The sequence below is a fragment of the Rousettus aegyptiacus genome, unplaced genomic scaffold, assembly GCF_014176215.1.
Source record: "Rousettus aegyptiacus isolate mRouAeg1 unplaced genomic scaffold, mRouAeg1.p scaffold_m13_p_17, whole genome shotgun sequence".
Classification (NCBI taxonomy): Eukaryota; Metazoa; Chordata; class Mammalia; order Chiroptera; family Pteropodidae; genus Rousettus; species Rousettus aegyptiacus.
In genome coordinates this window covers 4,996,302-5,012,413 of record NW_023416292.1, presented here as the reverse complement: position 1 = coordinate 5,012,413, position 16,112 = coordinate 4,996,302, and the positions used below count along the sequence as shown (strand labels likewise).

Sequence of the window (16,112 nt, the reverse complement as noted above, 5' to 3'; positions counted from 1 at the left end):
TGGAATTTAAATATATAAACCTTTTTCTGAGAAGGAACTAGGAAAGGTGAGACTTAGCTTACTGTTTATTGCTAAAGTCCAAAAGACCCTCTAGGTAGCTAAATTTTTAATCAATTTGGAAGATAATTAATATTTCAGCAGTCATTTGATCTCCTACTTTGTATCAGGTATTGTCACAGTCCTGGGCTGACAATGGGGTATAAGATAGACAGTTTTTGTCCTCAACAATCTGAAGTTTAAGGGAATCTTGGTGAAGTTTATTAGACATGGACTATCATTTTTAGCAGATGTAACTCTTTCTTGATGACTTATGACCGTTGTCATCCATACCAACACCAAATACATAATAGTGTCAAAAGAATATTACGTTGTTTCTTATAGGATTCTTTATAGCCAAATTAAAGGGCACCAGGAAGCTTCCTTTTCCCCTTCTTTTTGCATTTTTTTCTTTCTTCTAGGCTATTTGCTGTCATTTCTTCTTTCTGTTAGTATATCTGTTTCTAGCAATTCCTTCCCTAAAACTAATTTGTTACTTCTAATCTAACATAAATTTAGGAAGAGATACTCAAACTTGTCAGAATTGTTAAGTATAAGCAAAATGAGGGCTTTAGTATATCAAACAATGATTGACTTCTCATATTTGGATTTCAACTATGTGTTCGTGTTTATCCAAAATTTACTTATAAATTTATTTTCAGCTTTATATGTGTCAGGAAAGGTTGAGTCTACCGAATTTCTAAGTTTTATACACATTGAATGTTCTCATAAAGTTCCATCATACTTCCATAAAATGTTTGAATAGTTTCTAGCAAGGTATTTTATCAAAATCCAAATTAAAATGAACATTGCCAAACATCAGGAAAAGTGGATTGAAAATAGGTCTTTCCTTATATTAATAAACAAAGTAGGATAAATCAGTAATATCTTGGTGTTTAAAATACCCATTTCTCAATTTCTGAATCTTCCAAATTTTTTTCTAAATGAGTGGTTTGAAAATTTAGGGAAGCTCCCTTCATCATTTAAAATATGGACTCACCTCCCTTCACCATACTAATTTATCATATTACTGTTTTATTCTATCTATAACACATCGCTTTTAATATACTGTCTTATGTATTTAAATTTTTATGTGTTTACTTATTTTCTTAGTTCATGGTCTGCCTCCTCAGGAAATCAAACTTGAGAGAGCAGGCATATGTCTTCCCTATTCAGTCCTCTCCCCAAATGAAGTCTTGGCATGTAGGAAGCCCCTCCTCAATAAATGCTCTGGACTAAATAACAGGATGAATAAATAGTTTAGATATGTGAGAGGATAAAAAGACATACAAATTTAAGAGAAATTACTCCTAGATGGCAAAACTCAAAAATAAATAAATAAAATTTGGTGGACTTTCATGTCATCCAGTGTCTCCCCACATGTTCCCCATAAACTTTGACACTGGCATTAACCTAGTGACTTACAGATTAGTAACATAAACATATTGTGTATAAGACCTACATGACCTGTTTTGAAATTTTTCCAACAAAAATATTTTATTAGTAATTTAGTTAAATAAAGATCCAGACTACAGGTGATTCCATGAGGCAAAACTCACTGGAAATAAAAAGAAAGGGAGAAACCTAGGCCACACAGTTATTCTTTCTACTCATGTTCACACTCAGGAATACTGCTCTTTCAAAGGCTTTTCATTACAACCAAGACACACATGGACGGATTGGATACATGAGTAGTGTTTCTTTATTTAACATTCTATTTTTCTGTCATCATAAAAACAAAATATAGTTCCCTTAATTTCACTTCCCTTTGCAACTATAGTCCCATCTCTCTGCTCCCTTTACATTAGAATTCTTCTGAGATATCGTCTTTGAACTTCCATTCCTCTCCTTCATTCTCCTTTGAACTCATTCCTATCAAGCAAATGCCTCCACAACTCTACTGAAACTGCTATTGTCAGGGTCACTTGTTATCTCCAAGTTACTTAACCTAATGATAATTTTCTGTCCTCATCTTATTTGACCTCTCTGTAGAATTGGAAACAGTTACTTGGTCTCATATTCTTAAAAGAATTTCTTCACTTGTTTCCCAAGATACTTCATCCTCCAATTTTTTTCTCTTGATACACTGGCTGCTTCTTTTTCATCTCTTTTGCTGATTGCTTATCATCTTTCTGAGTTCTTATTGTTGGATTTACAAGACTTAGATCATGCATCTGTTCTGTGGCCACACTGACTCCCTAGGCGATTTCGTTTAGTCTTTATTTTAATATCTATATCTGAACCATCAGCAAATCCTGTCATTTCTACCTTTCAAATGCATCCAGGATTCAACCACTTCATATTACCTCCCCCACTGCTATCCTTGGCCAACATCTCTGATTAATTTTTGCAGTAGCTACCCAGCTTTTACCCTCAGCTGTACCCCCTAGATTTTCTTGGCTGCACCTGCCTTATGTCCCCTCAGCTGTTTTCCCAATCAAGAGTGCTGACCTATACCACTATTACCTCAGTTCCTAACAACACTAGCTGTTTTGGCCTCTCCAAAGGTGAAAGACAAGCTCCTCCATGGCCTCTACTGTCCCATTGCAGTAGAAATCAAAGCAACTATCACATTCAGGTCAACAAAACTGGATCCATGGCCATTCCAGCTTCTTCTACCACATCTAGGCATAGATGGAGTGCCATGCAGCAGGTTGTAGAGGTGTCCCCAGAGTCTGACCACAGAGTTCAACTAATACAACATGAAAGCCAGGGGCTTAATACCCTTGGGATAAACAGGAGACAGGATACAGGAAACTTACAACAGATAATTTGTTTTTCCTATCCTAATGGATAGTTCCAGTTCCATAAAGTGTCTCCATATGTCTTACATGACCAAAAAAACTCTCTCTTTTTCCTGTTAAACTTATCGACACTTTGGCAACACGATATATTTTATTTATTTGCAGATCTTTCCTCCTTGCCTCCTTTTTTTGTTCTCAACTCTTTCTGCCCTGGGATTGCACCCTCCAATTGAACATTATAACATGAACTTTACTTCTGGTCCTGTTTTCTGGGGAATCTCCAATCTAAGAACAACATATCCCATTCAACTTAATTCTCTCTAGAGTAGCCAGAATGATATCATTAAAATAAGTTAGATCATGTTACTTTTCTACTCCTATTGCTCCATGGCTTTCCATCTTGCTCCGAGAGAACATCTAAATTTTTACAGTATGTAGAGTTACTTCTCTTTATTACATCCTACTACTCCTGTAATGTCAGATCAGGCTTTTCAAAGGAAATGCCAAGAACATTTCTATCTTAGGCCTTTGCAATTTCTGATTTATCTGAACAGAAAGCTCTTCCACTATGTATGCACATTGGTAGTCAACTAATTGCCATCAGTACTTAAATGTTACTTTCTCAGTAAGGACTTCTTTAATAATCTTATTTTAAATGGGAACTTTATTCTTTTCCTAGCTATCCTTATCCCCTTTCACATTAACTACTCTATTGCACTACCTTGTTTTTTCTTAATAACACTTAGTATTATTTGCAATTATCTATCTGTTTTCTCGTTTACGTTTTTTTTTTTTTTTTTTGAATCATTCTTTCTGCAGAAGAATATAAACAACATGGGAGCAGGGACCTAGTTTTTCTTGTTTACAGGCATACTACCACTGTCTAGAAGACTGGTGTATAGTAGGGGCTAAAAAATTGTTGAATGAGTATGTAAATGACTGGATGATTTAGGAAAGGATAGAAAAGCTGAAGTGTGTCTATCACTGTTGACAAGAAAAAGGGAAAATTTGGCAAACCTTTAGGGTATAAATTTCTCTTCATCTATGAAGCATTTCTTCCCATTTATAGCACATAGTATGTTTGTAAATATTTATAGGGCGTTACCCCAAAACACATGATGTTCAGATTTATTTCCCAAAAAACATTCCTTTGAACTATTCCAACACAGAAATTTTTATATCAAAAATGAAGATAAACAGAGAAGCAGACATTTGATTGTTTCATGGGGCAAAATGCATTAAGAAATTGGAAAAAAATAAAACCAAGAGGAAAGATACAGAATGGATAGATAGTTTTTTTACTCACGTTCACACACAGGAACACTGTTATTCCAAAGGCTTTTCATTCCAACCAAGATACAGTAACTAGTTGAACTTCCCTTTAAATGAAACCTAAAGAACAAAAGCAGTAGTGACCAGATGAACACACTATTTCCCTTTTCCCTTCATTGACAGATATAACTTCCCATTTGTTAAAATACAATTTAATACCGATAAACTCAGGCAAAAAAAGCTCAGCTCATTTGGTTTCTCAGCTGATAGAGGCTTAGAACCAAAATATTTTGAAAGATTGCAACTTCCAATGAGGGAAAAAACAATAACAACTGCCAAAGCTCAATAATCAGAAAGGCCTGAACTGAAGAAGGAACAAAAAACACAGATAGGCATCTTCTTGGTCTGGTCCCAGATCTTCAGGTCATCTTTTTCTACTCTCAGGCAGCCCCCTTTTTGTTATGAGAAGAAACTGTCCTTTAATGCAAAATGTAGCATTTTCCTCTCTTGGTGGACCAGGAAGAAAACAGATCCTGATTTATGTTGGAAAATCAGAGAATGTGAGGAAAGATATCAGAGAATGTTTTTGTTTTCGTTTTCCCCAATACGTTTGGAATATTCCTAAATGAGATTTATGACATATCTAGATTATTGAAGAGTAGAGTCAAATTAACTAGAAAAAAGAAGAAAAGGTGAGAAGAGAGAATTCTTTGGAGCACAATTATCCTAAAACATCTGGTTTATTGTTAGACTAATGGCCTCCTGAATTGCCTGCAGGTCTTTATTAAGTGACTGATACTTAATGCCTGTCAAGGAGTTCTTGAAATTGTTGACCCGAAGAATGAATGTATCTGTTCATAAGGGCTCCTGGTGCCTAACTGGGCTGAAATTAGGCTGAGCTTAACAGCTATTGCTAAACAGGGGCCTTATTTGCAAGCCGTGCTTCAGGGAGAAGCCTGTACTTAACTGCCTACACTGGAATTCCTGCTTCCCACTGGACTGCCACCTGCACTGTGCTCCTGTCATCTGAACAAATCATTATATAGTTCCTGATATCATATTTCAACCAATAGGACTGAGGCTTTTCCCATCCAATTGGAGCTGCACAGCTATATCCTCATTGGCATCTTTACTGACTAGTCAGAGTGGCTCCATTATGATTAATTAGGACAATGCTTTTTGGACCAATTAAAATTTGGAGTCCTCATTTACATGACTATGGACCAACCAGGGACAAGAGGCAGGGACTTTAATATGTCAGCTCCCTTCTGGCTCTGGGAGTACACTTTTTCTTTCCACCTAAGTCTGCATTTCTCTGGCTGGAGCTGTAACGCTGAAGCTGTCTTGATGGACTGTAGCATAGTAAAACTGTCTAGCCAGAGAGGGGCCCCAGGGCCACCTTGCCCCAGGGTGGCTTCATAGCCATGCTGTTTCCTCAGCCATGCTATATCATACTTGAGCTGTAACACTATGGAGTTATCTCACAGCCATGTTGTTATACAGCCAAACTGTATCACAATTGAGCTGTTTGCACTAAATAAAGTCTCCCCTTTCACTGTACCCCAAATTGGGATTTCAGTTATCATTGAATTGGCATTATGACCATTGGTTGACAGAATACATTAGGAACAACTACTCTGTGGTTCATTCTTGGTACCTGCCAATGGCGTTGGAACATAATGCCAAGATCGTTTAGATTCACAGAAAGAGTTAATGATGTTACTTGAAATATGAGATGTCTTTATGATCCTTCAACCAATCCAATACTACTAATTAGATGATATATAATTGGATTAAAAAATACTACTTACTCTTTTATTTCTGTTCTAAATTCTACTGTTGGTTAAAAAATTTCCTAAAACATTCCTTGTATGTTACTGATAATAATACTTTTAATTATCAAACTTTAACACTTCTGGAATATTGATCTCTTTATGCCTACAAATTACTATTTATCCATATATTTAAAGTCAAAATCTGTTGTTATATTTCTACTGTTCAGTTTATTTACTATTTTCCCTTTTAAAGACTAATGCTCACATTTCAAGTAACATCTATTCATGGTTTCATATGGTTCTTACCATACTTTCCAAACTTTGTTTCAGATATTAGGCTCTTTTAGTATTCTTTTCCATTAGTCAGCCCCCTTTTAAAATAAATCCCCATTGCCTAGGGTGTCAGCATATTAGCATCCAGCATTGAGTCTCTGTTCTCTATTTTGGGTCACACTCACCCCTCATCACAAACGAAGGACACTTTTGCCCCAAGGTGAAGATTAAGTGGAAGGAGCACATGGCCATTAGGGAGTTGGTCCAAAAAGTCATCACATGATTTCACTAAAGAAAAAAAAAATCAGAAGGAAGATCATTATGTGAAGTACAAAGAGATTCATCTGCAAACCAGACGAGAAGACGGTACCTGCACATTTGGGGACTGCTGGGCTCCAGTCTCCCTGGGGCATACAGCGCAGAGAAGCAGCTCCTATGAGATCATAGCCGGGCTCACAGCTGTAGAACACTTCCTGTCCAGGGGAAAAGTTGTCTTTGTCCCTTAGGGCATGCTTACCATGGAGGATTTCTGGAGGTGGCTGACATACTGGGAAAAGAACAAGTCCAAAGTTAGAGACTCATAATTAAAGAAGTTCAAGTTTAATAAAGACAAATGATACTCCAACCCTCTCATTTTACTAATGTAGAAGTTAAGAATAGGGGAGAGATATAGCCAAAGCCTTTGAGGTAGAGAATTAGAACCCACTTCTTTCTGGCACAAGGTCTAAAATACTTTCATAGGTGCACCAGGTATGGGGGTCCCTTCTTCTAGTGCTGGTTATTCAGTATACAGTTATTTGTGTTGGTGGGCTTCTTCATCCACATATTTTCTGGAATGACAATCCAATACAGCCTCATATTTTAGGTAACGAGAAGCTTTCTTGAGCTTAAATCTGTTTAACAGATTTCTCTTTGTCTCTTTTATTGTACTTGGAAAATCAAAGTGTAGTAATAATCAACATTTATGTCTCTGTCTGTTTGTCCTCCCAGTTGCTCTCTGAGTGATTGCATAAAGCTGATATGGGTTGGTGGAAGAACTGTAAACTCCCTCTCTGTCCCAATATATTAACCATCACATTCATCAATCTATTCCTAAACCAGCTATTGTGGCATAAGAAGACAAGACAAGCTTGAGAACAAAATCCCTTCAATAAGTTAGTCCTTGTAATGAGAGAGCCTATTGCCCAGAAAGTATTTAAGTCAAGGTCTGGCTGCCTCCACTTATTGCCCTTTTGGTGTGTGCTGAGGATATCAGAACTTGTGAACTTCAACCTAATATATATCTAATTAAAGATGAATGAAGAATCTATTTGACTTTGAGCAAGTTACTTTTAATTTCAACTTCAGATTCTTAGCAATAAAATATAGGAGGTGGACCAGAAAAGACAAACTCTAAAATCTCTGTGACTATTCTGAGGCTGTGATATGTCTTCATAAGCAAGTTTCTTTCTTTCTGTGATAGATGTTGATAGAAGAATGGAAAGAACCCACAACATCCAGGCTCTGGGGTCTGACACACGTGCATTCTGTTTCTGAGTATGCCACTTGGAAGCATGTGATTTGGATGATTTATGTAACATCAGAAAGAGCAAGGTAAGTTTACTGTCATATGGAGATAAACATTATTTCAAAGGATATTATAAACTACAGATGAAATAATGCATGTAAAGTGCTTATTACACAGCGGACCATAAAGTCCACACCATTTTTCAATCTAATTGAGAGACACTGGAGATGGTACTTTGCCCTGAGAGTTGCTCAATATGAGTCTCAAATGTCTTCTTCCTTGATTAAGAACTTGTTTCTCAAAATAAATATATGTACAAGAGTATACATGCAAACACACATACACAGACACACACACATACAACGCCTTAATTTCATGCTACAGACCCCAAAATTTACTCACACTGCTCACCATCAAAATGTTCCCCCAGAAAAAACACTGACCTCCTGATCATCCTACAACTCATGCCATCTGTAGGCCCCTTCAAGGCCTCAGTCAGACTCACCCCTGGAGCAGCTGGGCAACCCCGGCTCCCATTTGTTTTGGGCCTGGCATCGCACACGGGAGGGCCCTGTCATGACAAAGCCAGGCTGACACCTGAACCTCACGACTTCGTTTAAGGAAAACAAGCTTCTGTTCTCAGACTCCCTTATTCCATTTTCGACGTCTGGGGGCGTGCATTTGTTGGGTACAATGCACTGAGGGGGAGGCCCGCTCCAGATGCCGGCTCCGTCGTCTTTGCTGGTGCAGTGTATCGATGCCTCGCCCACGAGGTCGTACAGCTTTTTCCCTCTCTCTCCCAGATTGCAGCGATAGGTCACCACCACTCCATACTGAAAATACTCTCTGTTATTGCTGAAGAAATCTCCGTTGGCGATGGCTGGAGGCGGCCTGCAGTGAATACCTGAGCAAAGGGACAGCGATTTAATGAAAACCTCAATTTCTTAAGGTTATAAACTTTGGTAATCAGTTTTATAAAGAGCCCGGATTTCCAAATACGAATATCCACAACACTTCTGCTCTTATCTAATGTTTTGTCATGTAACGACATGTGTTTTATGCAAGTGTAAATTAAGTAACCACAGCATTATTGCTTCTGCTCTCCTCATTGTAACCGAGACTTTATATGTTGTTTCGCTATTGTTAATTCCGTTCTCTCTCTGTAGAGGCACTTGGCTTTATTCTATTGCTCAGCAATAGATGTAGACTCTTCGTGAAATAAGTTAAAACGAAAAGCTCTGGCACGACCAATAAAAAAGAAATAAAGCACGATTCCACAATATTAACACATGAGAAACACAATAATCACAGATTCAGAAGTAAGAAAGATAATCAAATGTGTTCTACATGATGCTAACAATTTGGAGAATGTGGATATTTAGGATATAGGTATGTGATTTCTGCACATTATCACCAAACCCAGGGTTATGTCCTTTTATAGTCTTTGTTCTTCTGAAATTGCTCATCTCTCTGTGTAGCCCAAAGCGTAGGAAGCTCGTATTCCAAACGACTCGTAGGAAGATGGAATGTCATTGTTCAGACAAAGACCAAGGAGAAAGGGAGAGCGCGACTGCTTCAATATATGACCTGGTGTTAAGAGATGGCAGAGAGGAAGCAGGGCTTCTTTTGCTAACTTTCTATTTGTTTATGCTGCATATGACATACTGTTGAATTATACCCTTGAAACTTATTTGATTTTAGGGATATCACCCCAATAATTTTTAATTAAAAAAAAACCCACTTCTTATTGATTTGTCACTTAATTGTGTCAAGTGCACAAATACACATGAAACTGTAATTGTAAAATGTGGAAGTTCTGGTTTAAATATTCTGAAGTCGTTTGGAATGCAGGGTAGTGTGCACTCACCTGGAAGTCCACAGCGAGGGGCAGGGCTGCTCCAAATGCCATTCCCTTGACTGTCCTTTGTGCAGCGGATGGTGCTCTCCCCAGAGAGGTTGAAGGGCACCCCTCTGTCTGGGTGGTGGTCACATGTGTAAGTTACTTCTTTCCCAAAAGTAAAGACTTCCAGAGGTTTTCCTGTGTGTCTTCCATTCGGGATATCTGGAGGATTTGGACACAGGATTTCTGGAAAGAAGGCGAGAGCTCTCAGTTTCCCTGAGGAGTTTTCACCAGAGGTATTCTACAGTCATAGGTGCTATGATTGGTGCTACCTAAAAAACTGTTATGGCACTATACCTTTGGTGGAGGCCCCCGATGAGATGGACTGAACAAAAGGAGATCTTAATTGTGCGTCTTATCGAAAAAGTACCAAAGAAATGTGCTGCTCTTGACTCTTTCACATAGTTAAATTTTCCAGAAAATAAAACTTAATACCTTCAGATAAGTACCGAAACCTTTAAAGAAGAGATGTAACCATTCGGAGGGTAACTCATTCATTTACTCAATAAATATTAGTTGAGTACCTATTTTGGGTTAGCCACTCATCAGGGCCAGGGTATATGGTGGTAAAGAGCACAGATAAAGTCATTGTCCTCCAAGGAGCTTAAATTCTCGGTAAGTATTTCTACAATGTATTCCACGCATACTAAGCACCTTAAAGACATGACAACTTTCCTTGATAACTTATTGATACTGGCCATCAGTCTTGATTATGATAGTAGTGCTGACACAATGAATCGAAACTCTAATGATTAGAACTGCTTTGTTTATTAAAATGTATGGATCCGTGATTTATTCTTCTTTACTTTTTGTCAGGCCTCAAATGTTTACTTCTATCTAGTATCCGCTTGTCTGTTTTGAACAGTCCCTTCCTCACTTCTAACTGGCGTTTCCACCTGGCCTTCGGGTTTGGAAGAAAATACGTCAACTAGGAAGAGTCATGAAAAATAAGAAATTCCAAACAATAACCAAACATGCATGCCCGCAGGACAGCCACCTGTCATGTTACATCAAGGAATACTGTGTTTCTTGGATAGCAGTAGTCTATTTTCATCAGTATGTTCTCATAAGTTTTACTATTAAGAGCACATTTTGATGTCTGAGTAGGTTTCTAGCAACATAAACATTGTAGTAAAATTTGATTGTTTAAAAACTATGTATTTTCCAATCGTTAGGAACAAGAGATGAAGCAAAGCCCTGTCTTTCACTGGGGAAAATATGAAAGGGTAGACTAGGAGTAATTACTAGTGATGCTGCACATCAGAGACTCATTTTTTAATCAGCTATTTTTTTCTAAATTTTTCATCATGATTTATTGAGGTGCATGTTTTGAGAGCTTAAGGAGTCTTATACTGCTTACCCTGCATAATGTTGCTCCCCTCTTTTCCCTCATCCCTGAATGACTCTGCTCCATGATTTCCATAACATTTATTTGGGTACTGTTTTTCCTGACCATCTATCTGCTCACTTCATTACCAATAACATGGGGACAGGGAATTAACTTATCTTGTTCACTGCTATGACACAAGTGATTAGAAGAACATCAAGCACATAATATGTGCTCAGTAAATAATCGATTGAAGGAATGAATGTTGCACATTTTATATACTGGCAAGTAGAAAAATTGTAGAAAGATTGCACCTTGCTGGTAGGAAAAAAAAATAGAAGGGAAAAAAGAAAGGAAAAAAAGAAAAAGAAAGAAGCCAGAAAAGAGGGACGGAGGAAGGAAGGAAGGAAGGAAGGAAGGAAGGAAGGAAGTAATGAAGTAATGAAGGGAAGGAAGGGGAGGAAGGAAGGACGGAAGGAAGGCAGGCCGAAAGGATCATGAAGGAAGGACTCGAGCAGTTAATTTCAGAAAAGGAGGCCTTTCTCTTCCGTCCTCCTTCATTCCTTACCTTTCCTCCGTAAGGAAGGCTACGCCAATCCGAAAAAGAAGGCAGGGGAAAACCTTCACATTATCTAATCTCTCCTGACCCTACAGGCAAACTGCTGTAGGATTCATTACATAGAACACAGAATTCAAAATGACAGAGACGGTGCCAATGGTTCCCCAAACACATGATGCACATTGTGTTGCACAAAACCTAATTGATCAACAATAAATCTCTATTACGGATGGCAACAACTTCATCCATGAGTTCAGATTAGAAAATACGAGAACAACGACAGGGGAGGCCACAGGTCAAAGTACTCAACAAATCAAGGGACGAGACTGGCCTAAAATGCCCTTCCTTCTACTCACGTTCACAAACAGGAGCGCTGCTGTTCCAAAGGGTTTCCATTCCAACCAAGACACAATGACTTGCAGAACTGCCTTTTAATCGGAATCTAAAGAAGAAAATGGTAGTGAATAGGTGAGATGTTTCAGCCCAAATGCCATTCGTTTGCAATCTTGGGCCCTGCAAAATCTCAGCATTTTGAGGACCTGAAACCAACAGGAGGCAGAAGTTCAGAGGCCATGTCGCTTTCTTTAAGGTAGGACAGTAAAGCACAGTAACTTGGTCACATAATACGTAGTCCTGGCCTGTGGCGAAGAAAGCAGTCATAGCATAACTGTCATCTCCTTGACACTGGACTCAGACCCAGAGAAGCGAATCTCTGGCTGATCATCTTAGGATTAACATGATAAACTACTTCTTGTATTATGGGAAACCCAGTCTTCTCATGTAACATTCTCCTAAGGCTGACACTGGAACGGCAAGTAAAACAGCACCCAGTTTGGACTGCAAAAGCAGAGAATAACTGGACGAGGAACAAAGACTGTTCTGTGGCCTCTGCATTTGTGATGGTTGTGAAGATGGCTCAAACAGCATGTTGGGCTATTGAAGAGCAAATTCATGCTTGATGCTTCCCGTGTAGAGACGTGCACGCCATGAAGAGCACTAGATTCACATAAACGGGTTAATAACCTCACCCAAAACATGAACCTCAGCCACCATGATCCTGATTAAAACCCTTAGCCAGCCCATTACTAACTAGAAGATATGTGATTGGTTAAAAAATCATTATTTTCAAACTTTTACTTCTAGTATAAAGCAAACTTCTGTGCTCTTCACATTACTCTTATTCTTTTCCACTCGGAAAATATGATGTTTTTCACTTAATGTGTCTCCTATATGTATTCATAACCAGTAGTCATATTGGTCTTGGAACGTTCCATTGAATACGTGTCCTGGTTTTCTCTTCGTATGTCATATTATGAGCTCTGTTTGCTTGATATTCTTACTTCCCATATATACTTCCAAAATTTAACGTCACCGAATTCTTTGTTTTTACCCACACCTTCTCTTTTTGAATTAACTTCTAACTTTGATTTCCGTGTCCAGTGGACCAGGGAAATTCACACTCACCCTTCATTACAAAAGAAGGACACTTTTGCCCCAAGCTCCAGATTAAGCGGAAAGAGCACACGGCCATTAGGGAGTTGGTCTAGGAAGTGATCACACGATTTCACTGGAGTAAAAGAAAAACAAACAGAAATAACACTGGCATGTGGAGAATAGCCACACCAGGTAAAAATGTCAAACCGGACGACAGTGTAGGCACCTACCTGTACACCTGGGGGCTGCTGGGCTCCAGTCTCCCTGGGGCGTACAGCGCAGAGAAGCAGCCCCTCGGAGATCGTAGCCGGACTCACAGCTGTAGAACACTTCCTGCCCGGGGGAAACGTCCTCCTCGTTGCTCAGGGTGTGCTTACCATGCAGGATCTCTGGAGGTGGCTGACATACTTGGGAAGGAGAACCACGTGTTGTTAGTTGTGTGACAATAACTTTTCCCTGCTGCTCAATTGGCCAACAGAATCATAACTATAAGTCTATATGTTATATAAATCTGGTAGACTAACACCCTCATTTTATTAATGGCAAAATTAGAGAGGGAGAAAAAGAGAGACGGACAGAAAGACAGACAGAGACACAGGGAGACAGAGAGAGGAAGTGGCTAGCCCAAACCCACGGAACTGATACACTGCAGGACTGTGACCAAAACTGAGATCTCCTTGATTCAACTGTTTTCCATCTAAAGTACTCACCTAAGATTACACAGCAGATAGTTCTCTTCTAGAATACTTTCTATTACTGGCTACCTGGTACACACTGGTCAAGATTGAAGGAGTTGTACAACTTCGTACTACCTTTCCGAAAGGCATTGTCAATTAACTGTTCACCTTTTGGACAATAAGGAATGTCGTGCCCAAGTCTCATCTAATTGATATGCCAATCGCCAGTCACATCCTAGTGCACCGAACAGAATTCAAGTCTCTTTTCACCCCCTTGCAACTCCTCTCTCAGTGGTCCCCTGACATGGGTTGGAGGAGAACTGTGAGTTTCCTCTCTGCACTCTGTATATCAAGGTGTTGCTCAAACATTCATTTCATTCCAACGGAAAGATCTGCAACCGCTGAACGACGCTTTCTTAAAAAAAAGCTACAGTCCTCATAATGAGAGTGCATATTGCGCATAGCATATTGTAACTGAGTCTGCGATGATCTTTTTAAGCGGTTGGTTTGAACTCAGAATCAGAATGCACTCGAGTCTCAACTAAATTTTCTAAAATTGTAATAAAATTTAAAATAACTTCCTTTTGGCTCCCAGCAGCAGGTCAGTTCCCGTCTTTGGTCTTGGGCTTTCTCAAGCGTCACAGGGGGACTGGACTAGAACAGGTGACCCCCTCGAGGACTTTGTAAATACTCTGATGTTATAACACCTATGTTCAGGGCTCATTACCCACTGCCTCCCTTGATTGATAAATGCACAATGATGTGATTTTTAAGTGCCGTGTTGCTTAAATTTCTATCGACAGAGCCAACACCTCTGCATTATCTTTGATTCTTGGGGCTGGAAGCATGCAGACTACAACTCTTTATCTTCCTGGCCAACTGGGTTCTGGTTAAGCTCTGTCAATAGGTGGCATATGTAACGAACTAAAAGGTGGGAGATAATAAAAGCCATTCTTCCTCTAGAGGAGGCTCAGGAAATGGCAGTGTGTGGCTCTTGCTTAGCAGCAGCAACTTCACTTCTAGCAATAAATACCATGACTTTGGCTCCAGCCGTCTCAGCCATATACTGGCAGCAGTGGCAGCTCCGGCAACTTTAGCAGCATTGGAGGAGATGCTTGTGCTCTCTGTGACCCTTTCAGCAGTGAGTGCACATGCTTGCGCCCTAGATCTGGAAGAACGGCAGCTTCTCGCTCTCTGGTAACACTGCCTTCCTCCTTTTGCTCTTCCTGCCCCTCCAACATCCTCGTATCCTGTTATGAACACTAAGGGTCTCACCCCTTGAAACATCTAGAGTGGTTTTGATTTGATGGGTCTGGAGTCAGGCAGACTTGTGTTCCAGTGTTCTGTCTGGATGTTAGTATCTGTTTAATCTTGGCAGGTTATCTTACCTTTCTAAGACTCATTTTATCTGTAACACATGGAAAAAGTAGTAGTAACTACCTTATACCTTTGTTTTCAGCATTAAATGAGTGCACACATAGCCTGTGTTACGGTAACTGACCAGAGAAATGACTCAGCACATGCTAGTGATCATTGTACTCCCATGTAACTGATAGGTGAAGAATGAAAGTAGTGATGTGGACAGAGAACTTCCGTTAATAAGAATCCAGAGGACACATTTCATATCCTGTGCCCAGACTGAGCTTTGCTTCTCCATTTTATCTCACACGCATGCACATACACACTTACATGCACGTTCTTTATATCATGTTCTCGCCCAAGAAAATCTGCTCAATCACACTGTTCACTACACATCTTTCCCCCAGAACAAACGCTGACCTCGTGACTTTCCTACAACTCATGCCATCTGTAGGCCCCTTCAAGGCCTCAGTCAGACTCACCCCTGGAGCAGCTGGGCAACCCCGGCTCCCATTTGTTTTGGGCCTGGCATCGCACACGGGAGGGCCCTGTCATGACAAAGCCAGGCTGACACCTGAACCTCACGACTTCGTTTAAGGAAAACAAGCTTCTGTTCTCAGACTCCCTTATTCCATTTTCGACGTCTGGGGGCGTGCATTTGTTGGGTACAATGCACTGAGGGGGAGGCCCGCTCCAGATGCCGGCTCCGTCGTCTTTGCTGGTGCAGTGTATCGATGCCTCGCCCACGAGGTCGTACAGCTTTTTCCCTCTCTCTCCCAGATTGCAGCGATAGGTCACCACCACTCCATACTGAAAATACTCTCTGTTATTGCTGAAGAAATCTCCGTTGGCGATGGCTGGAGGCGGCCTGCAGTGAATACCTGAGCAAAGGGACAGCGATTTAATGAAAACCTCAATTTCTTAAGGTTATAAACTTTGGTAATCAGTTTTATAAAGAGCCCGGATTTCCAAATACGAATATCCACAACACTTCTGCTCTTATCTAATGTTTTGTCATGTAACGACATGTGTTTTATGCAAGTGTAAATTAAGTAACCACAGCATTATTGCTTCTGCTCTCCTCATTGTAACCGAGACTTTATATGTTGTTTCGCTATTGTTAATTCCGTTCTCTCTCTGTAGAGGCACTTGGCTTTATTCTATTGCTCAGCAATAGATGTAGACTCTTCGTGAAATAAGTTAAAACGAAAAGCTCTGGCACGACCAATAAAAAAGAAATAAAGCACGA

The 16,112-nt window shown here is 39.7% G+C and overlaps 2 protein-coding genes across 2 annotated transcripts in view; both read right to left on the bottom strand.

The window, feature by feature from the left end:
* LOC107497854 (complement receptor type 1) overlaps positions 1–12,171 on the bottom strand; it is a 29,984-nt gene extending 17,813 nt beyond the window's left edge. Inside the window, exons 1-6 of the mRNA XM_036234457.1 lie at positions 11,750–12,171; positions 9,475–9,693; positions 8,113–8,511; positions 6,471–6,647; positions 6,286–6,388; positions 4,087–4,172 (exon numbers count right to left, since the gene is read on the bottom strand). Coding sequence (XP_036090350.1) covers positions 4,087–4,172; positions 6,286–6,388; positions 6,471–6,647; positions 8,113–8,511; positions 9,475–9,693; positions 11,750–12,053 — 1,288 coding nt within the window. The 5' untranslated portion in view covers positions 12,054–12,171. The remainder of the gene's footprint in view (positions 1–4,086; positions 4,173–6,285; positions 6,389–6,470; positions 6,648–8,112; positions 8,512–9,474; positions 9,694–11,749) is intronic.
* A 553-nt stretch (positions 12,172–12,724) lies between these two features.
* LOC118612962 (complement component receptor 1-like protein) lies at positions 12,725–15,891 on the bottom strand. The gene is made up of 4 exons (XM_036235275.1): positions 15,840–15,891; positions 15,346–15,783; positions 13,058–13,234; positions 12,725–12,960 (listed from the first exon to the last, which is right to left on the bottom strand). The coding sequence occupies exons 1-4, from the start codon at positions 15,889–15,891 to the stop codon at positions 12,854–12,856; spliced, it is 774 nt and encodes a 257-aa protein (XP_036091168.1). The 3' UTR covers positions 12,725–12,853.
* Between the last annotated feature and the right edge of the window lie 221 nt (positions 15,892–16,112).